Raw genomic sequence first — 23,690 nt, forward strand, 5'->3', positions numbered from 1 at the left:
TAAAATCTTAATTAAAAAAAAAAGCTAATACAATAATACCTTATGTTCTTCCTTTCCAACTGGGGCCTGGCACATGGCTCCTGCAAAGAAGGGTGGTGAGAAGAGGAAGGGCCATTTTGCCATCACTGAAGTAGTGACCAGAGAACACACTGTCACCATTAACAAGTACATTCATCGAGTGGACCTGAAGACGTGTGTCCTCTGGACACTCAAAGAGACCCAGAAATTTGCCATGAAGGAGATGGGAACTCCAGATGTGTGCATTGTCATCAGGCTCAGCAAATCTGCCCAGGCCAAGGGGATAAGGAATGTCCTATACCATATCTGTGTGTGTTTATCCAGAAAACGTAGTAAGAATGAAGATTCATCAAACAGGGTCTGTATATTGGTTACCTGTGTTCCTGTTGGCACTTAAAAAAAAATCTGCGGGTAATCATTGTGGATAAGAACTTACTGCTGATTGTCAAATAAAGCTCTAAAGCCACACACACACACACACATGTAATACAATCTTAGAACATGAATAGAAATGTGTCTAGGGGCACCTGAGTGGCTCAGTGGGTTAAAGCCTCTGCCTTCGGCTCAGGTCATGATCCTAGGGTCCTGGGATTGAGCCCCACATCAGGCTCTCTGCTCAATAGGGAGCCCGCTTCCCTTCCTCTCTCTCTGCCTGCCTCTCTGCCTACTTGTGATCTCTGTCTGTCAAATAAATAAATAAAAATCTTTAAAAAAAAATGTGTCTAGAATAGTAATTCTTTTTTTTTTCTTTACATATTTATTAGAAAGAGGGAGAGCACACATGCCCTTGAGTATGGGGAGAAGCAGAGGGAGAGAATCTTCAGGTAGACTCCGCACTGAGCTCAGAGCCAGATACAGGGTATGGGGCTCACCCCCCAGATCATGACCTGAGCCGAAATCAAGAATCTGATGCTCATGGGGCGCCTGGTTGGCTCAGTTGTTGAGTGTCTGCTTTCAGCTCAGGTAATGATCCCAGGGTCATGGGATCTAGCCCCCCATTGGGCTCCCTGCTCAGCAGGGAGTCTGCTTCTCCCACTCTCACTCCCCCTGCTTGTGTTCCCTCTCTCCTTGTGTGTGTCTCTCTGTCAAATAAATAAATTAAATCTTAAAAAAAAAAGTCTGACGCTTAACCAACGAAGCCACCCAGGTGCCCCTACAATAGTAATAATTCTTGATTTGGGGAGTTCAAGGACAGTTGTAAAATTTAATGAAAGTTATATGGATTCCCTCGTTATTAAAAACATAATTACCAGACTTGGGGCCGCCTGGGTGGTTCAGTGGGTTAAGCCTTTTCCTTCGGCTCAGGTCATGAACTCAGGGTCCTGGGATCAAGCCCTGCATTGGGCTCTCTGCTGAGCAGGGAGCCTGCTTCCCCCCTCCCTCTGCCTGCCTCTATCCCTACTTGTGATATCTCTATCTCTCTGTCTCTCTGTTTCTCTGTTTCTGTCTCTCTGTCTCTGTGTGTGTGTCTGTCTGTCTCTCTGTTAAATAAATAAATAAGAAATTAAAAAAAATTTACCAGACCTAAAGTGAACTTCTTTAATTGCTAGTAATGTTGAACATTTTTTAAAAAAGATTTTATTTATTTATTTGACAGAGATCACAAGTAGGCAGAGAGGGAGAGAGAGGAGGCAGCAGGCTCCCTGCTGAGCGGAGAGCCCTATGTGGGGCTTGATCCCAGGATCCTGGGATCATGATCTGAACTGAAGGCAGAGGCTTTAACCCACTGAGCCACCCAGGCGCCCCAATGTTGAACATTTTTAATGGTTTTTAAAAATAGCTTTCTTTCTAAATTTTCTTATTTTTTCCATTTATTTGTCAGGATATATTTGTGGATATGTATGTAATTAATATATGTATATTTTCTTTATTTCATGTGTTGTTCATCTTAGTTTACAGAACTTAAAATTTCTATTCAGTCATGTGTTTTCTTTGTTTCTAAGCTTAGAAAATGGTTCTATTTTCTCCTTCCTGCCCAGAGATTTGATAAATACTCACTTTTGTTTTGTTTTAGCTTCCTCCTAACAAAAATGAAAGGGTGTGTTGAGACCATAGAGTTTAGGAAATCATAGCCATATGGTTAGTAACTGAGGGCATGGGTGTGGAAGAGATTGTTCAGGAAGAGTGTTTAGCCAGAGAAAAGGCAGGGAGAGGAAACCTCTGCAGAAATGTGTAGGTAGATAATCTGCAAAGGATGAGTTAAATAAAAGAGGTTAAAAAGGAAGTCAGTGGTAGGAAAATAAGGAGAGAGGGACATAGAGCCCATGGGAGACAGAAGTTTTAGGAAGGGTAGAGTGATCAGTAGTATCAGTTACCTTAGCACAAAGATGCAACACCTAATGATAAGAACTGAAGAGTGGTTGTTGCGTTTGACCACTAGAAATTCACTGGTGTTTTAGTGGAGAATGTTTTAATAAGGAATATTTTAGTGGAGAGAGGAAAGTGTAGTACAAGTGCCTATAGTTGTAGACTCTTAAGAGTTTAAGCAGGGAAAGGATAGAAAGAGAGTGGGTTACACCTTCTGGGAGGGGTAGAGTCAAAGGTGTGTGTGTGTGTGTGTGTGTGTTTTGTTTTTTAGGAGGGGAAGAGTTGAGCATATTCATAGAATGTGGAAATGGTAGAGGAAAGACAGATATTGTGGGTGGGGGAAAAGAAGTTACTTGAAGATTCTGCAGATAGTTGGGGGATCTAGGTTTAAGGGTTTGGGTGGGGACTATTTTCAGAAAGCACAGGTACTCCTTCCTTTAAGATGGATAGGAAGGAGGTAAGTTGTTGAGGATAAAGGAGTAGGAGAGAAAAAATTTGGAGGTGATTATGCTTCATTGCCACTTTTTAGCTATGTGTTTTATAATCCGTGGACAACTTGGGTTTTAGTTTTCTTACTGTGAAAGAATACTAATGGTTGCCTTGATTGTTTTATAGACTTCCTATGAGTTAAAAATGAAGAAAGTAGATGTTAAAATGCTTTAGAAACTTAAAATGTTACACAAATCTGTAGCTTATTGTTAGCAACGTGTTTGAGAAAGTTATCTGCTTTGAATATAGTCTGTAAAGATCATTAAATCTGGAGCGCCTGGATGGCGCAGTGACTTATGCATCCTACTTTTGGTTGCCACTCAGGTCTGATCTCAGGGTTGTGAGATGTAGCCTGTTTTGGGCTCCCTGCTCAGTTTGGAGTCTCCTTGGGTTTTTCTCTCTCTCTTCCCTTCCCCCTTGTGTGTACATGCACATACTCTTTCTCCCTCTCAGATAAATAGGTCTTTACAAAAAAAGCTTACTAAACCAGAATTTTTTTTTTTTTTAAGATTTTATTTATGTATTTGAGAGAGAGAGAATGAGAGAGATTGAGAGTGCGTAAGTGGAGAAACGTCAGCGGGAGAAGCAGACTCCGTGTCAAGCAGGGAGCCCGATTCGGGAGTCCCGGGACTCCAGGATCATGACCTGAGCCGGAGGCAGTCGCTTAGCCAACTGAGCCATCTGGGCGCCCCAAACAGAATGTTTCTAATAGCAAGAAGGTGAGGTGTTTTAGGACCATAATGTGAAAGTCTTAGGCCTCTCAAGCTTTATCTTATATCTGGAAAGGTTTCTTTTAAGTCAGGAATGTGTCACTGCTGCTGACATTAGCACTTGAGATCATTTAAAATGTTGACGGCGGGAATAACTAGGGGAAAATGTGTGGAAAGAAATCTCCTTCGAAACAAAGTAAAGTGAATTTTTCAGTAGTTTAGATTTGGCATGAGACTGCAGGAATTCTACATTCTCTTGTGTCTTCTGCTTGTTCACTTTTGAAAACATTTAAAAAACTTTTGAGATAAAGCTAAACTTCAAGTTTTTACGAACTCTTAAGGTTTTGGTGCCTTAGATTAATTTATGCTTACCTCTTTTCTGCCATCTTTCTATGTGGCCGTAATGGTGGGTGTGAATGTCCTGGCAGATGCACACAAGAGCATTAACAATGCTGAAAAGAGAGGCAAATGCCAGGTTCTTTTAATTTTATTTTTATTTTTTAAGATTTTATTTATTTATTTGACAGACATCACTAGTAGGCAGAGAGGCAGGCAGGGTGGGGTGGAAGCAGGCTCCCCGCTGAGCAGAAAGCCAGATGTGGGACTCAGTCCCAAGACCCTGAGATCATGACCTGAGCGAAAGGCAGAGGTTTCACCCGCTGAGCCACCCAGGTGCCTCTGCCAGGTTCTTTTTAGGTCACGCTCCAGAGTCATCGTTTCTCATAGTGATGACAGAGCATGATTAAATTGGTCAGTTTGAAATCATTAATGATCAGGGAGCTGGGAAAATTGTTTTGATCCTCACAGGAGCTTAAACAGAGGTGGAGTGATCAGCCCCAGATTTGATGTACAACTCAGAGATCTAGAAAAATGGCAGAATAATTTGTTCCAGTTCCTGCCAGTTTGGTTTCATTGTACTGACAACCTCAGCTGGCATCATGGACCATGAAGAAGCAACATGAAAACACACAGGAGGGAAAATCCTGGGATTCTTCTTCTAGGGTTGTAATACACATGTGCAAATAAAATGCCTCACTGGGGAAAAAAAAAAGCTTTTGAAAAAATGAAACTTCAAGTTTTTATGAAATCTTAAGATTTGGTGCCTCAGATGGATTTATGCTTAGCTCTTTTCAGCTTTATCTGTGTCCTTATGACATATAGGTTCAGTTTTTATATGTAGTGAGTCTATCACATGGTATTTAGTTAAAAAAAAAAAAGGTTTGTGTTGTGCTCTTCCCTTCTCTGTTTCTCTCTCTCTCTTTTTTTGGCATTGTGTTTTCTTAGCACTCTAGATTCCATTAGCATTTCCATTCCTTTGCCCTTGGTTATCATCAGTCCTAGATTTCTGTTTATGATTTCTGGGTGCTGAGAATGACTGGAGAAAACCATATAATTGAGCTAATTGTTCCACTACTGACTAATACATGCTGCTTAGTCTGATTTGACCCTTGATGTTATAGTTAATTACCATGAACATTTCATGGGATATTGACTCTTTCTCATTCCCTTGACAAAAATGTGCATGATACTGTTTCATTTTTGTACCCCTGTTAATTTATTCAAATATATTTGAGTGCCTACTATATGTCAGCCAGTATGCTAACAAGTAGAAAATAGTAAGAGGGAAACAGTTAAAGTGCCAATTACAGTACATTAGTGTGGAAAAAGATAAAATACTAATTTGACTTGGTGATTAAGAAGTCATAGTGAGGGATGCCTGGGTGGCTCAGTTGTTAAGTGTCTGCCTTTGACTCAGGTCATGATCCCAGGGTCCTGAGATTGAGCCCTGCATCACTTAGGGCTGCCTGCTCAGTGGGAAGCCTGCTTCTCCCTCTCCCACTCCCCCTGCTTGTGTTCCCTCTCTTGCTGTCTCTGTCAAATAAATAAATCTTAAAAAAAAAAAAAAAAAAGAGAAGTCATGGTTATCCTAAAAGTAGTATTAGTAGGGAGTTAAGATGGAATCCCCCTTATAGTTGGTGGAAGAATAAATGGCAGGTGATAAAGGAGGGTAGAGAGAGGAGTGGGGAGGGAGTACAGAAGGGAGCACAGGAGTGAGAGGGAGGAAGATGGGGAGTGTTGGACCTGAAGGACGCAGGGAAGAGAAAGTGGGGAGCGAGAAGGAGAGGAAAAGAATTATTTCTTTGTGAGAAGGTTTGCTGAGAAGGCTGGATAGGAGCCAGGAAGGACTTTGTTTGTTTTTTTTTTTTTTTTAAAGATTTTATTTATTTATTTGACAGAGAGAGATCACAAGTAGACGGAGAGGCAGGCAGAGAGAGAGAGAGAGAGAGAGGGAAGCAGGCTTCCTGCTGAGCAGAGAGCCCGATGCAGAACTCGATCCCAAGACCCTGAGATCATGACCTGAGCGGAAGGCAGCCGCTTAACCCACTGAGCCACCCAGGCGCCCAAGGACTTTGTTTTTACATTAAAACCTCACCTTGTATACTTGGTGAGGGAAAGGTGCTAATAAGGAAAGAGAGGTTGAAGATTCAAGATATGGTATGTCTGATAGAGCAAGGTGTTGAATGAGGCAGGAAGCAGGTGGAAGTCATGATGTGGGTCAGGAATACAGATGGATGGGTTGGCTTTGTACAGGAGGAGGAATGCCTCATTTTTTGGGACTGAAATAAAAATAGGGAGATGTATGAATATAGATAAAGTTATAGGTAGGGAAATCTGGGTAGAGGGAGGGTATGCCTGATAGTTTGCATATCTTTATAAGGTCAGGAGCAAGGTTGTTGGTTAAGTGAAGGGCCTGGACAGGGGATGATGGGGGTGGGGGGGCTTCAGTTGAGAAAATAATTAAGAGTTGTTGAGGGGAGGGACGCCTGGGTGGCTTTTTTTTTTTTTTTTTAAGTAAACTTTCTGCTCAACAGGGGGGCTTGAACTCATGACCCTGAGATCAGGAATCTCATGCTCTGTCTACTGAGCCAACCAAGCACCCCTGCTTTGGGGTTTCTTAATGTCTTTTTTTTTTTTTTTGAAGTCTGGTTATACCATTTCTGTCCCATCTATGCCCTGACTTCATCCTCTTCTTTGTATATGCTTTTCCTTACCTTATGGTGTCATCTCATGTATGGTCCATGTTTTTTTATATATATACGTATATATATATATACATATATATATATATATATATGTATTTTTTTTTAAGATTTCATTTATTTACTTGACAGAGAGAGAGAGTGCGTGAGTGTGCAAGCAGGGGGAGTGGCATGGAGAGGGAGAAACAGGCTCTAGAAGAGCAGGAAGCTGGACGTGGAGCTCGATCCCAGGACGCTGGGATCATGGCCTGAGCCGAAGGCAGCCGCTTAATTGACTGAGCCATCCAGGTGGCCCTGGTCCATGTTTTTTTTGTTTTTTTTTTTTTTTAAGATTTTATTTATTTATTTGACAGGCAGAGATCACAAGCAGGGGGAGAGGCAGGCAGAGAGAGAGGAGGAAGCAGGCTCCCTGCTGAGCAGAGAGCCTGATGTGGGGCTTGATCCCAGGACCCTGGGATCATGATCTGATCCCAGGACCCTGGGATCATGACCTGAGCCGAAGGCAGAGGCTTTAACCCACTGAGCCACCCAGGCGCCCTGGTCCATGTTTTCTTAAGGCCTCTTCTCTGGCAGTTAGTTCAGATTCTGTTCTTGCTTCCCACCGGCACAACTCCCTCCTACTATTCCCATTCTATTGAGAGAAGGTGTGCATTTGCATGTAAGAGAGAGAATCCTTGGGCTAACCTCTTAGTAAGCTCTTTCTTCCTAGGCTGATGGCCATTCTGTAGGACTGGTGACCTTTGGGTCAGGTGCATGCCTCTGAACCAGGATCATGTGGTATTTATATGGAGATTAGGAGATTATATGAAATAAGACACTGCCACACAGCTCTTTAATATGCAGAGGGCTGTTAGTTCAGCTTTTACCTTGAGGGAGAACTGTGATTTTGTTGACCAATCTGATGAGAACTAGATTGCTTAGAACACCAGGGTTTACCTCAATAAGGGCATCTAAGATTTTTATTTATTTATTTATTTATTTACTTATTTACTTATTTATTTATTTAGTTGACAGAGAGAGAGATCTCAAGTAGGCAGAGAGGCAGGCAGAGGGAGAGGAAGGGAAGCAGGCTCCCCGCTGAGCAGAGAGCCTGATGCGGGACTCCATCCTAGGACCCTGAGATCACGACCCGAGCCGAAGGCAGCGGCTTAACCCACTGAGCCACCCAGGTGCCCTCAATAAGGGCATCTAGATAGGCTCCTTGAAAGTGCTAGACTTTTAAGAATGAGAGGATTGGCTGCTGGGAAGATGGTGGAGTAGGAGGACCCTGGGCTGAAGTCTTGCCATGGGGCCATCTAGAGAGTCCCCACATTGGCATGAATAACCCAGAAAACAACCGGATAGCTGGCTGAACAGACTTTCTGCAGCCTGACATAGACAAGAAGCCACAGCGAAGCAGATCCACCCTCGCAATTGCCCATGGCAAGATCCTATCAAAGCAGTGCTACAAAGCCTGGCAGTGTGTGTGCAGCGCAGACAAGGGTCAGCACCACTCTGAAGTGAGTCCTGCTTCTGGGAGAGGGGAAGAGAACCACATAGCAGTCTGTCACCCCAGTAGTGGGCTGGGGTCAGGCACCTGGTTTGAATACAGACCCCACACACCAACAAAAGCTTCTCAGGGGACAACACTGGGAAAGTGCCTACAGTTTGGTGCTACTTCATCTCTGGCAAATGCCTGGTCTTACTCAACTCAAGCCCAAGGCAGCCCCGGACTGGCTCACTAACACTGTGGGGACCAGACTCTGCTCACAACAGGCAGAGAGCCATTGCAGGCTGGACTGAAGACAAACACAGTTCTGCCACAACAGGAGGGGGCAGACAACACACAGGGGAGACCCCCTGAAGTGCCACGTTCTGGGGAACAGGGGACAATGCACAGCAGGTCACTGCAGGCCCTCTTCTTCATAAAGCCACTACCGTCAAGTGCAGGAGAGAAACAGACCCAGAATTAAAATGTGGAGATAGGAATATGTCCCAAATGAAAGAGCAGAACAAAATCACAGCACGAGACCTAAACAAAATGGAGATGAGTAATATGTCTGATTGTGAATTTAAAATAATGCTCATAAAGATGCTCGCTAGAATTGAGAAAGGAGTGCAGAACCTCCATGAGACCCTCCACCAAGAGATAGTAGATGTAAAAAAGAACCAATTAGAGCTGTTGGACTCCCTAACGAAATAAAAGTAGACCACCTGGAATAAATAGCAAACAAGAGGAAGTAGAAGACGGATTAGCCACCTAGAGGACAGAGTCATGGAAAGTAACCAAGCAAAGCAGATGAGAGGGGGGAGAAAAAACACAAAATGAGAATAGACCCAGGGAACTAAGCAACACTGTCAAGCATAACAGTTGCATGATAGGGATCCTAGAAGGAGAAGAGTGAGAAAAGGGGGCAGAAGATTTGCCTGAAGAAATAATAGCTAAAAACTTCCTGAATTTGAGGAAGGAAAGAGAAATCCAGATCCAGGAGGCACAAAGAGCCCCCAACAAAACCAACCCAAAGAGGTCTGCAGCAAGACAGAAGTAAATAATGTGGCCAAAAGTAGTGATAAATAGAGAATTTTAAAAGCAACAACAGAAAGGAAAGCAGCGACATACAAGGGAAACCCCATACAGGTGTCAGTGGGTTTTTTAGCAGAAACTCTGCAGGACAGAAGGGAGCGGCATGATAAATTCTAGCAGCTGAAAGGAAAAGATCTATAGCCAAGAATACTCTATCCAGCAAGGCTTTCATTTAGAATAGAAGGAGAGATACAGTTTCCTGGGAAAACAAAAGTAAAACCAGCCACATCCCTGTCACACATGCCATCAGGTGGGTCCCAAATTCATAGTCACGCCGCCCTCCTGACCGAGTCACTATGCACAGCCTGCCACCTGCTCAGTGCCAAGTCAACACACCTTCACCTCAGATTGCCAAGGGCTCAAACTGGCACTCTTCCTCTCAAAGTCCAGCCCTGTACTCAAGTTTGTGCACAAAAGTGGACATAATTATAATAGCAGAATGAAGCAACCCAAACAGTGACACTAATTCTGTGGAATATATAATGGATAAAAGGAGTGTGCTAGGCCGACAATATCTCTAACAAGCACGTCAAAGAACAGTACATACAGCATGATTCTGGTTAGTAAGAGAAGCAAACTGGGGAAAAATAAAACAAGATGAAATCAGAGAGGGAGACAAACCATAGAGACTCTTAAGCATAGGAAACAAAAAGAGGGTTGTTGGAGGGGATGGGGGTGTGAGAATGGAGTAACTGGGTGATGGGCATTAAGGGGGACACTTGATGGAATGAGCACTGGGTGTTCAGTGCAACTGATGAATCACTGAACTCTGCCTCTGAAACTAATAATACATTACATTTTAATTGAATTTAAATTAAAAAAAGGACCCCCCCCACACAAAAGAATGAGAGGGTTTCTGTATGAGGAGGTTAGGGAGAATGATGTTGATATGATAGACAATGAAGACAGTAAGAAGATGCTAAAGCAGGGGAAATTGTATATGCAAAAGGTTCAGGTAAGAAAAGTGTGGGCCATATTTAGTTCAGCATATAGTAGTAATGAGAAAGAAAGATAAATCCAGAGTATTGAGGTCTTTTTATGCTAAGACAAGGAGTTGAGGTACAACATGATGTTCATTGTTTAGTTGTCTTGAAGTTCTCGCTAACCTTAAAATCACTATGAGAATTTATGAATGAGTGAAGTTCAGTCTAGAGAAGTGCTGTAATTTTTTTTCTTGTAGTTAAGACTACATGACTTTCAGATCTTAATTTTGTGACACTAGTATTCTATTCATTTATTTGTAAGACTTATGTGAGTTTTACAGAAGTTTTGAGATATAATTCACATACCATAAAATTCATTTAAAGTATACAGTTCAGTGGTTTTTAGTATATTCACAGTTGTGTACCCAATCTTACCCCCAAATTTAGAACATTTTCATAACTTCAAAAAGAAAACTTACGGGGCGCCTGGGTGGCTCAGATGGTTAAGCACCTGCCTTCGGTTGAGGTCATGATCTCAGGGTCCTGGGATGGAGCCGGTATCGGGCTCTCAGCTCAGTGGGGAGTCTGTGTCTCCCTCTCCCTCTGCCTCTGGGGATATTGCATGGGGGAAGGGGAGAATAGAAAGTGACTGCTAAATGGGAATAAGGTTCCTTTTTTTTTTTTTTTTTAAGATTTTTTTATTCATTTGAGAGAGCGAGGACAAGCAGGAGAGGCAGAGGGAGAGAGGGAGACACAGACCTCCCACTGAGCTGAGAGCCCAACATGGGGCTTGATCCCAGGACACTGAGGTGCAATATCCTCAGTCCTAGGTAACCGATATTCTACTTTGTGTCTCTATAGGTTCATTCAATAGGAGGTCCTTTGTGATTGAGTTTCACTTATAATTTTTTAAAAGATTTTATTTATTTTTTTGACAGATAGAGGTCACAAGTAGGCAGAGAGGCAGGCGGGTGGCGGGGGCAGGCTCCCTGCTGAGCAGAGAGCCTGATGCAGGGCTCGATCCCAGGACTTGAGAACATGACCTGAGGCGAAGGCAGAGGCTTTAACCCACTGAGCTACCCAGGCACCAACTTACAATGTTTTCAAAGTTTATCCATGTTGTACCTTGTATTGGTAGTACATTCCTTTTTGTGGCTAAATAATATTTAGTTGTTTGGATATACCATATTTTGTTTATCCATTCATTAGTTAGTGAACAATTGCATTGTTTCCCCTTTTTGGCTACTATAAATAATACTAATAGAAACATTCATATACTTTTTTTTGTGTGTGTGTGAAAATATTTTCATTTTTCTTGAATATATACCTAGTAGTGGAATTACTGGGTCATATTTAACCTTTTGTGAAACTGCCAAACTTTTTCAAAGCATCTGTACCATTTTAAATTCTCACCCAACAGTATGAAGGTCCTAATTTCTCCACATTCTTGTCAACACTTATAAGTATCTGTCTTTTTTTATTTATTGTTTTTTTGAAGATTTACTAATTTTTTTATTTTTTAGAGAGGAGTGTGGAAGAGTGAGCACAAGTTGGGGGAGGGATGGAGGGAGAGAATCTCTAAGCAGATTCCCCGCTGAACATAGACCCCAGTGCTGGGCTTGATCTCTCCTATGAGAACTCCTGTGTGATCTCTTATGAGATCACAACCCCAGCCAAAACCAAGAGTTGGATGCTCAACTGACTGAGCCACCCAGGCACCCCTGCTTTTTTAAAAAAGATTTATTTATTTATTTTAGAGAGTGCAAGAGAGTGGGAGCGCATGAGTGGGGAGAGTGGCAGAGGGAGAGAATCTTAAAGCAAACTCCCTGCTAAATGCAGAGCCCATCATGAGGCTCAGATTCCATGACTCATGGGATTACGACCTGAGCCGCAACCGGGAGTTGGTCGGTCATTCAACTGACTGAGCCACTCTGGTGCCCCAGTATCTGTCTTTTAAATTATAGCCATCTTAGTCTGAGGGAAGTAGCATCTCACTGGGGTTTTGATTTGCATTTCCCTGATCACTAATGACTTTGAGCATATTTCTATTTGCTTTTATTGACCATTTTTGTTTATCTTCTTTGGTGAACTGTCTGTTCAAGAAATTTACCCATTTTTGAATTGGCTTGGATTTTTTTGGTTGTTGTTGAACTTTAAGAGTTCTTTATGTATTTTGGGTATAATCCAGTATCCCTGATTTGCAGATATCTTCTCCCATTCTGTGGATTGTCTTTTCAATATCATAATAGGGTCCAAACCCAAGATCATGAAGATTTTCCCTGTTTTCTTACAGAAGTTTTACAATTTTAGTGTTTGTGTTTAGATCATTGGTTTGTTTTGAAGACTTTATTTTTTTAAGTAATCTTTACACACAACATGGGGCCCAAACTCAGAATGGCCAGATCAAGAGTGGCATGCTTCACTGACTGAGCCAGCTAAGTGCCCCTAGATTATTGATCTGTTTTGAATTAATTTTTGCATATGGTATGAGATAGAGGTCCACCTTCATTCTTCTGCGTGTGTATAGCCAGTATACTTGATGTTCTGTGATTTAATAAAGTATTTTCTTCATACTTTGGGTAGTAGGACATTTCTTCATACCTAATAAACTGGCATAAGCTCCCATTCAAAATACTATCATGAAATGAATATGGAACATACTATTAGAATTGGAATATTAGAGTTGTAAAGTTCCATACAGATTTTTTTCAGTTCCTCTCATTTTATAAATATAGAAACAAAGACCTGGAGAAGTTAATTGATGTTTAAGGCTGTGTAGCTCTCGGTTAAAGAGGCTTTAACCCAAGGATTAGCAAACCTTTCCTGTAGAGGACCAGATAGTAAATATTTTAGGCTTTGTGGGACAAGAGGCAAAATAGGGTATTGTGTAGGTACTTTTGTAATGAGAAAAAACAAATTTCCACAAATAATTTTATTAATGAATTTCAAAATATAATTAATAGAATCTCTCCCTCTTCTTTTTGGTAATACATATCTACTAATGAGAAAAATGGAGGATTTTTGGGGGGGGCGGGGAGGATAACATTTTATTTGATCAAAATTAGCATTCCTTAGCATCAGAACTGATAAGAAATATTCATCTGTTATTGTTGATCTGTTTGAAGTTTTGTGTATTTTTTAAGAGATAAGGAGGAAGAATCTTAACCCTGCTTCATGCTGGATGTGGCCAGTTGCTGGGCTTGATCTCAGCAACCCTGACATCATGACCTGAGCCAAAATAGTTGGGTTCTTAAGCAACTGAGCCACCTAGGCACCCCTGTATTTCATCTTTGAAAATGTCTTTTGCACAGAAAGTTACTGCCAAATACAGATAAATGTTTCTTATTGAGCATGTACTTTCTTGGAAAGCATATAGAGAATTACTAGATTTTTCTCCTTGGTATTTGCCTTTTTGATATGAATTGCAGATTAATCACTTCAGTTTAAGAGTAGATGGAAACCTTCAGCTTCACAGGCACAGGTAAATAGATTTTGAAATAGGGAAATACACTTTTAATTGTACTAAGGTCTGAAAACACTGCTGAAACCATAGTTTGAACTTGTAACATAGATCTGTTATGAATTTGTATAGGAATGGCATCTTTTTTACCTTTTTTTCCCATTTTAGTTTATTGAGATATAATTGACATAGAGCGTTATTGAGATATAATTGACATAAAGCACTATTATTGTGGAGCATAGTGACTTACATACATTGTAAAGTGATTAAAATGGTAACTTAACATTCACCATCTCATATGGATACAAAAAAAGCAAAATGGGGGAAAGAAAGTCTTTTTTTCTTTCTTTCTTTCTTTTTGTTTTACTTGTGAAAGGAACTTTTAGGATTGAGTCTCTGAGCAACTTTCAAATAAATATACCATATAGCAGTTTTAACTATAGTCATCTTGTATATTATATCCCCCCAGCACTCATTTATCTTATAACTTGAAGGTTGCACCTTTTGACTACTTTCACCCAGTTCCACTAGCCCCACAACTCTCTTGCCCAGGTAATGTCAAATCTGGTCTCTTTTTTGATGAGGTGTGTGTGTGTGTGTGTGTGTGTGTGTTAAAGGTTCCATAGATAAGTAAGATCATACAGTATTTGCCTTTCTAACTTACTCATTTAGTGTAATGCCCTCAGGGTCCATTTGTGTTGTTGCAAATGGCAGGATTTCTTCCTTTTTTATGGCCGAATAGTATTCCATTACATGTGTACGTGTGTGTGTGTGTGTGTGTACACGTACACAAATATATATCACATTTTCTTTATTCATTTTTTTTTAAAGATTTTATTTATTTATTTATTTGACAGACAGAGATCACAAGCAGGCAGAGAGGCAGGCAGAGAGAAAGGAGGAAGCAGGCTTCCTGCCGAGCAGAGAGCCCGATGCGGGGCTTGATCCCAGGACCCTGAGATCATGACCTGAGCCGAAGGCAGCGGCTTAACCCACTGAGCCACCCAGGCGCCCCTCTTTATTCATTTGTTGATGAAGACTTAGTTTGCTTCCATGTCTTGGCTGTTGTAAATAATGCTGCAGTGAACATGGGAGTGCAGATATCTCATCCATACAGTGATTTCAGTTCCTTCAAATATATAACCAGAAGTGGAATTGCTGAATCATATGTAGTTCTGTTTTTGGTTTGTTGAAGAACCTCCATAGTGTGTTTTCCATAGTGGCTTTGCCAATTTATTGTTCCACTGGTAGTGCACAAGAGTTCCCTTTTCTCTACATTCTTGGCAACATTTTTTATCTGTCTTTTTGATGCTAATCATTCTAACAGATGTGAGGTGTGGGAGTGACATCTTGCATATTAACTCTTGACAACATGTGTGTATGCAGCTTGACATTACTTGTGATTCAAACCTTGTTTTCATTTAAAGGACTTGGTTGCAGTATAAGTTTTGCACATAATCACTTTTGCCTTTTGATTTTAGGTTGATTTCATTGAGAAACATTATCCAGTCTATAGGAAAAGTTAATTTCCAAAGCTATTTTAGTGTTCAGTAATAGTGGTTGAGGGCAGTTCTTCTCATTCAGAAAAATTTCAGCTAGAAAAATTGCAATAAAACTATCTCTGCTAAGCTTGCCAATTTCTTAGTGGTAAGGCAAATCAGAATATACATCTTTTATTTCTGGCAAAAATTAATGGAATCAAGGACACTATAGTTCATGAGAGCAAAGTTAACTTTTTTTTTTTTTAAAGATTTTATTTATTTATCAGAGAGAGTGCACAATCAGGCAGAGTGGCAGACAGAGGCGGAGAGAGACAGAGTCTCCCTGCTGGGCAAGGACTCGATCCCAGGACCCTGGAATCATGAACTGAGCCAAAGGCAGAGGCTTAACTGAGCCACTCAGGCATCCCCACTTTTTTTTTTTTTTTTTTTTTAGAATTAACTATTGACACTACTAGTTGAGTAACACATTATAGATGTTTTCGCAGACTGTTTTCTGATGAATGTTGCAATGAATAACCATAGACTTGTTTAAACACCCTACATTTTCATGAACTTTATAAATTTGTCCAATTAAGACTTCTTTTCTGCCCATATGTATTTTGACTGCTATCAGTTGTAACATATCATAGCAGATTCCACCTTAGGTTGCACTGAATTAGTGTTTTCCCAGAATCTTTGAAAATCATCTTGCCTATTGTTCCTTGCAGATTATTTATTTAGGCTAATTATAATTACTTAGTTCAAACTTGTATTAGCTTCTCAAATAAACGGTAATAACTGAGAAATATTTGTACTCCTATCGATTCATCAAGAGCCAAGGAAACATTCAAAATCATTTGCCTTGATATTGTGAGATTGTTTTATTGATTGATTGATCGATTGACTGATTTAATAGTAATCTCTATACCTAATGCGGGGCTTGAAATTTTGACCCTGAGATCAAGATTTATATGCTCTATGGACAGCCTTCCAGGCACCCTCTTTCTTAATTGATAAAATACTTTTTTTTGAGCAACTGTCCTTACCATTAGGCTTACAATCTTAAATAAATTTTACTTTTCTAGATGCATTCCTTTGGCTTCTATAAACATGATTTAATTAACTTGCTATTGATAAAATGCTTTTCGTGTTTGGCTAACAAATGAGCCATTCAGAAACTTACTTTGATTGCATACTCATTTTTATTTTTGTGAAGAAATTCAGCTATGATAAGGCCTACTGTTTAAATTTTCCAAATTTCCTGACTGTGTTTTCCTGTGAATTTAAATACTGTGTTGAGTGCTTAGTCTGGTAATGTTGATGTATGTTGTATTCTCATCATAGCTGTAGTGTCAGTGCATAATAAAAATATGTTTTGTTATCTAATTTGATAGTAAAATTATCTATACTGTATTTAAAAGTATATTTGAAGCCTACTTTTTATCTTTTCTTGTTTTGACTTGAAGGGTATGCTGTGGTAATAAAAAATAAAATGTATGGCAGTAAGTATAGTGTTCGAAAAGCTGTCAAGTTATTTAACTGCATCACTGTTATTTGTAGTGTCCTGAGCAGCAGCATAAAACCATTTAGAATGCCATATATGGTCTCATAAATACTGAAGTCTGCCATTGCAAAAGCAGTCATAGACAATAGGTAAATAAATGTATCAGTGTTTTAATAAAGCTTTATTTATGGACACTTAAATTGAATTATATATAACTTTGTGAAATTGTTGTCATGGAACATTCCTCTTTTGATTTTTTCCCAACCATTTAAAAATCTAAAAACCATTCTTAGCTCATAGACTGAACAAAAACAGGCCCTAGTTGGCCTCTGTAGGCTATAATAGTTAGCTAACTTCTTCCTTAATCCAAGAGAGTAAGTCTGATGGGAGGAAAATCATGCTGATGGAGGTAGGTCTGTGAGAAAAATAAATCATTCTTGACATTTTGACAACCCTTAAATCATACTATTTGGACTGGTTTGTGCCAGGATTAATATCATCTTAGAAAGAAGGAAAAAAGAAAGATTGAGAGTTTATGTAGTTTGGTTTTTACTTATTTGGTTAAGGAAAGACTTGTACAATTTTATGTTTTTTGTGCACTGCCAGAAGAGCTCTTAGACTTCTGAGTTTCTAATCTTAGGTTTTTATGTGAAAATATTACATGAATATGAATTTTCTTTCCCCATAAGAAAAAATGTGTTTAAGATTTTGACCTACTAATAAGTCTATAGTAAGTTAAAAAATGGAATGTACTTTTATCTTTGATTTGTAATTTTAATTTTGGCTGATTCTTACTTTTTGCTTCCACATTTTTTTTTAAATTATTTTATTTGTTTGACAGAGACACAGTGAGAGATGGAACACAAGCATGGGGAGTAGGAGAGGGAGAAGCAATTTCCCCACCGAGCAGGGAGCCCGATGCAATGGGGGGCTTGTTCTCAAGGACTCTGGGATCATGGCCTGAGCTTAAGGAAGATGCTTAACGACTAAGCCACCCAGGTGCCCTGCCCCCCTTTTAAGATTTTATTCATTTATTTGACAGAGAGAGAAAGGAGAGAGCACAAGCAGGGGTTAGCAGCATAGAGAGAGGAAGAAGCAGACTCCCTGCTGAGCAGGGACCCTGATGCCTTTATTCTCTCTGGGGACTCTGGGATCATGACCCAAGCCAAAAGCAGACACTTAACTGACAGCCACCCAGGCACCCCTGTTTCCATAAGTCTTAACAGATTATGAGGTTGTAGAAACTTTGACAGAGTGGTGTGAAATTATAAGTAGATGGAGTTTATATGCTGGGAGGATTTGGGAAAGCCAGGTATACTTCTACTATAGGTATGGTCCAAAATCCTTTATCAGTATTAAGTGAAAACCACATAGTTCTTTGTTTCTTCTTATTGTGTATTATGTCTGTGGTGGTGGTTCATTCTTTATTTTTAATTTTTAAAAATGGACTTTTAAAGATTTATTTATTTGAGAGAGAGAGGAGAGTATGCATGTGAGCATGAGTAGGAGGGAGGAGCAGAGGAAGAGAAAGAAGCAGACTCCCCACTGAACAGGGAGCCCCATTCAGCCTCCATCCCAGGAACCTGAGATCATGACCTGATCTGAAGGCAGATACTTAACTCATTGAGCCACCCAGGTACACCCCCCCCCAAAAGATTTCTGATAGGCTGTTGTAGCTGAATTACTAGAGATGCATTAGATTAAATTAACACCTTAGAAAAATAATCAATACAAATAATAAGGTTTTTGTTTTTTTTTTTAAAGATTTATTTAGTTTAGAGAGAGAGAGCATGCACATTCATGCGAGCAGGGGAAGAGGGAGAGGGAGAGGGAGAGGGAGAGAGAATCCTTAAGCAGATGTCCCATTGAGTGGGGAGCCCGACATGGAGCTTTGTCGCAGGGCCCTGAGAGCATGACCTGAGTCGAAATTAAGAGTCAGCCGATTAACCGTCTGAGCCACACAGGCGTCCTTAAGTTTATGTTTTGATGAAGTTAGCTGTATAAATGAAAGTGATTTTTATGTATTTATTTGTTTTTAAGGGGCTTGAACTTATGACCCTGAGATGAAGACCTGAGCTGAGATCAAGAGTTGGATGCTTAACTGACTGAGCCACCCAGGCACCCTGATTATTTCTACTTTAAAGATAATGACACCGGGACACCTGGCTGGCTTAGTTAGAAGAACATGGGACTCTCAATCTCGGGGTTGTGCGTTCAAGCCCCACGTTGGGTGTAGAGATTATTTAAAAATGAAACTTTAAAAATATAGGGGCGTCTGGGGGCACCTGGGTGGCTCAGTGGGTTAAAGCCTCTGCCTTTGGCTCGGGTCATGGTCTCAGGGTCCTGGGATCGAGCCCTACATTGGGCTCTCTGCTGGGCAGGGAACCTGCTTCCTCCTCTCTCTCTGCCTGCCTCTCTGACTACTTGTAATCTCTGTCTTTCAAATAAGTAAAAAAATCTTAAAAAAAAAAATGGGGGGGGTTCTGGGTGGCTCAGTTGGTTAAGTGTTGGACTCAAGGTTTTGGCTAAGGTCGTGATCTCAGAGTTGTGGTACTGAACCTTGTATAGGGCTCCACTCTCAGCACCGAGTCTGCTTCCCTCTCCCTTTGCTCCTCCCCCAGCTCATGTACTCTCTCTCTCTCAAATAAATGGATAAATAAAATCTTTAAAAAAAAATTAGGATGGGGGCTGCCTGGGTGGCTCAGTGGGTTAAGCCTCTGCCTTCAGCTCAGGTCATGATCTCAGGGGTCCTGGGATGGAGTCCCGCATCGGGCTCTCTGCTAGGCAGGGAGCCTGCTTCCTCCTCCCTCTCTCTCTCTCTCTGCTTGCCTCTCTGCCTACTTGTGATCTCTCTCTGTCAAATAAATAAAATCTTTAAAAAAAAAATTAGGATGGTGAAACTGAGGCACAAAGAAATTGAGTAATTTACCCAAGTCACATAATCAGGAGTGGTAGAGTTGGGTTTTATTGGGACTCTAGAGTATTTGCTCTTTACCACATCATGAAACCACTTTGGTGTATCTGCTATTATCCTTCTTTTTTCAAGCTTTAATTACTTAAATTGTGCAATTTTAGGGCCTGCACTTTAGAGATCCTACTCAGAGAAGAGCTATTAGTCTTTGTGCCCTTGGTATTTCTTGTATTCTTGATGAATCTTATCTGCCTACCCTCCTATCTCTTTTACTCTTCTTCTGTAGTGAGACGTAGTATAGGTCAGGGATATATAAAACTAGTGAAGTAGGGAAGCCAGGGGACATTTTAGTTTTGGCTCTTCAAAGAAAAAAAACAATTTAAAAAGTTTTTATATATATAATTACTGAAAAAATTAAGTTAAATGTCTAAATACCAGCAATATTGCAAAACAACTAAAAGTCAGAAATAAAAGGCCAGGACCTTAAATAACCTACTCTTTATAAACTCCAGTCTTTTTTCCCCTGTTCTTAGAGATGAACATTTTAGCAAGTAAATGTTGTATTGTGATCGTTCCAGGTTATTGGAAAATTATTTTCATAATCTGTGTGTACCTTGGTTAGCAATGTATTTTTCATTCCAAATCACAAAAAGTTTGAGAAATACTTATATAGCATATATAGTACAATTTAAAAAAAATTTTCTGAGTTCCATGCAGACTGTCTCTCTTCCTGTATACTTTTAGTTCTTTTAAGATTATTTATTTATTCATTTATTTGACACACAGAGAGATCACAAGTAGGCAGAGAGGCAGGCAGAGAGAGAGGAGGAAGCAGGCTCCCTGCTGAGCAGAGAGCCTGATGTGGGGCTCGATCCCAGGACCCTGAGATCATGACATGAGCCCAAGGCAGAGGCCCAACCCACTGAGCAACCCAGGCACCCCTACTTTCAGTTCTTTAGATTTGTTTATCTCATTTGATGAGTTTCAGGTTTTGTTTTGTTTTGTTTTAAAGATTTTATGTATTTATTTATTTGTCAGAGAGAGAGATGGGGGGAGAGAGAGAGAGAGAGAATGTGCACAAGCAGGCAGAGTGGCAGGCAGCGGTGGAGAGAGAAGCAGGCTTCTTGCCGAGCAAGGAGTTGGATGCGGGATTCCATCCCAGGAGCCTGGGATCATGACCTGAGCTGAAGGCTTAACCGACTGAGCCACCCAGGTGTCCTGAGCTTCAGGGTTTTTTATATGTTGACGTTCTCCAAAGTTATTTTCTCTCTAGCTCCTCCTGTTTTCTTTTTCCGCTCTGGTGGTTCTTAACTTTTTTGGGGGTCATACACCCCTTTGAAAGTCTTATAAAACTTAATGGACTCTCTCTAGAAAGTTGCTACCATATGTACGTTACACAACATTCTCACAATTTTGGGAGTTTCATAGGTCATCCTCTCCCAGGATCATTCACAGATTCCAGATTAGAGCCCCACCACCAGATGAGCTCCCCGAACAATTTCATTTATTTTTTTTAAAATGATTTTATTTATTTTAGAGAGCACAAGCAGGGGGAGCAGCAGAGGCGGGGGCAGAAGCAGGCTTCCTGCAGAGCAGGGAGCCCGATCCAGGTCTCAGTCCCAGGATCCTGGGATCATGACCTGAGTCGTAGACAACTGTTCAACCAACTGAGCCACCCAGGCACCCCAACTTCATTTCTTTTAATTCTTCCAAATACATCAGTGATTTCCCAGTCTGTATCTTCAGTATAAGTCTCTCTAGAGCACTAGACCCTGAGATTCGTTTACTTCCTGGTCTTCAGTATGTCCTGTTACTCTGGTCTTTGTTCATGGGCTATTTATTTTTTATTGAAGTATGGTTGACACAAAATGTTACATTAATTCAAGTATACAACATAGTAATTCGACAAATTTATACATTATGTTATGCTCACCACAAGTGTAGCTACCATCCGTAGCTATAGGATGGTATTATAATACCATTGAATATATACCCTATGCTGTACCTTTTATTCTGGTGACTTACTCATTCCATAACTGGAAGTTTCTTCTCTCACTATGTACTATTCTATTTTGTATTTTGAACTTATGAAACTGTGTGTAGTTCCTTGGACACATTTTTTTTTTGTTCTTCATTGGTTGACTCCTTAGTCATTAGGCTCTGTTGACTGATTGCTTTGAGACATATTCTTTGAGACATTCTTTCCTCCTTAGCTTCTGTGATGCTGTGCTCGCCTATATTTCTGTTACCTCTGTGACATCTCCTCCTCCTTCCTAGAGTCTTCTTTTACTACTTATCCTGTAAATGTCTATTTTCCCATTGTTCTGACCTCAACCCTCCTGAGATCTGTCACTCTCTATATGTTTTTGGACAAACTTTTACAAATCCCTGACTTCAGTTATTTCCCGAAACATTGTATATAGCTAAAGATCACACCTTTATCACCAAATGACTACTAGATGTTTCCACTCAGATCAATGGTTCCTAAATACTTGGGGGATTACGTATCTCTTTAAGAATCTGATTAAAGCTATATCCTTCTTCCCAGAGAAGTACTGAGATACAACATAGATACAACAATGCTCCCTGAATGTGTTCCCTCTCTTGTTCCTTTGTCTTTACATAGGTTACTTTCTCTTTGAAATGCTTTTCTTTTGTGCCCATCCTGCCTCTGCTCTTTGATACTTTGGTAATTTCTACTCATTTTTCATTTTCTCTGGCAATTCTTTTTGGACCTCGTTAGTCTGATTTAGCTGCCCTTTGCTGTGCTTCCATTGTACCCTGGGCAGAGAGCCTGTCCTTACTAATAGGATTCTTTAGTTTTTGCTTCTTTATTGATTATTGGTTATATGATAATTGGTTGTCTGGTAATTGATTGCAATCTCTTGAGAGTGGGAATGTCTTGTCTTTGTGTTCCAAGATCTGTAGGTGGTTAATGCTCAGTAAATGTTTAACTTGAGGAATTTATGAATACGCTCTTCTTTTATATAGTGTGACTTTGTACAAATTGTTCTGTTTAGAATGGCTTCTTTGCTTTGTTAACTTCTAGACATCCTTTATTTAACACTAATCCGTACTTGATACTTCAGTGACAGTTCCTTCTTCCATTGTGCTTCTATAGCTTTCCTTTTCTTTATACCCTGGTAAATATTTGACAGTACAGAGTAGAGATCAAGTGTCCTTCAGGAGATGAATGGATAAAGAAGATGTGGTGTATACATGTGTATACAAACATGCACACACACACACAAACACGCCATTGCATATTACTCAGGTATAAAAAAGAATGAAATCTTGTAATTTACAATAACATGGATGGACCTAGAGGGTATAAGTCAGTCAGAGAAAGACAAATAACATATGATTTCAGTCATACCTGGAATTAAAGAAACAAAACAAACAAGTGAACAGGAAAAAAAGAGACAAAAAATGGACTCTTTTTTTTTTAAGAATTTATTTATTTATTTGACAGATCACAAGTAGGCAGAGAGGCAAGCAGAGAGTGAGAAGGAGAAGCAGTCTCCCTGATGAGCAGAGAGCCCAATGAGAGGCTTAACCCACTGAGCCACCCAGGTGCCCCCAAAAACGGACTCAATACAGAGAACAAACTGGTGGTTGCCAGAAGCAGGGATGGGTGAAATATCTTGGGGGCACCTGGGTGAATCAGTGGGTTAAGCCTCAGTGGGTTAAGCCTCTGCCTTTGGTTCAGGTGATGATCTCAGGGTCCTGGGATCCAGCCCTGCATCAGGCTCTCTGCTCAGCAGGAAGCCTGCTTTCCTCCCCTCCGCTCCTGCTGCCTCTCTGCTAACTTGTGATCTCTGTCAACTAAATAAATAAATAAATAAATATTAAAAAAATATTTATCTTGTTGAGCACTGAGAAATGTATAGAATTGTTGAATCATTATATTGCACACCTGAAACTAATACAGCATTAATATAGTGTGTTAATTATACTTGAATAAAAAATAAATGAGTGCATGTATATATATCAATGAGCATCATGGAGATGTAGATTGAATAAATACTTCCTAAGTGTCCAATTCCATTTCATGGAGTAGGTTACTTTTGAATGATACTTGTCTTACCTTTTGCGTTGACTTGTACTTCATTGTTCCATAAAGGCAGCCGTATCTCCAAATTCTGGATGATAAGTATTCTTTGTTTACTGTGTAGATGCTACTTGCAATGCCTCCTTTCCTCCCTTCATTAATTTTATTTCTCCTTCATGACGCAGCTCTAAAGTCCACTCTTCTTTTGTAACCTTCCTAGATTACCTAGGTT

The 23,690-nt window shown here is 40.2% G+C and overlaps 2 protein-coding genes across 3 annotated transcripts in view; both read left to right on the plus strand.

The window, feature by feature from the left end:
* Nucleotides 1–23,690, plus strand: part of MGA (MAX dimerization protein MGA) — a 176,461-nt gene that overhangs the window by 41,084 nt on the left and 111,687 nt on the right. The window lies entirely within an intron of this gene.
* LOC125104291 (60S ribosomal protein L31-like) lies at nt 74–440 on the plus strand. Its single transcript, XM_047736846.1, has one exon. It carries the CDS (start codon nt 74–76, stop codon nt 413–415), a length of 342 nt encoding a protein of 113 aa, XP_047592802.1. The 3' UTR covers nt 416–440.

The sequence above is a fragment of the Lutra lutra genome, chromosome 7 (genome assembly GCF_902655055.1).
Source record: "Lutra lutra chromosome 7, mLutLut1.2, whole genome shotgun sequence".
NCBI classification, from domain to species: domain Eukaryota; kingdom Metazoa; phylum Chordata; class Mammalia; order Carnivora; family Mustelidae; genus Lutra; species Lutra lutra.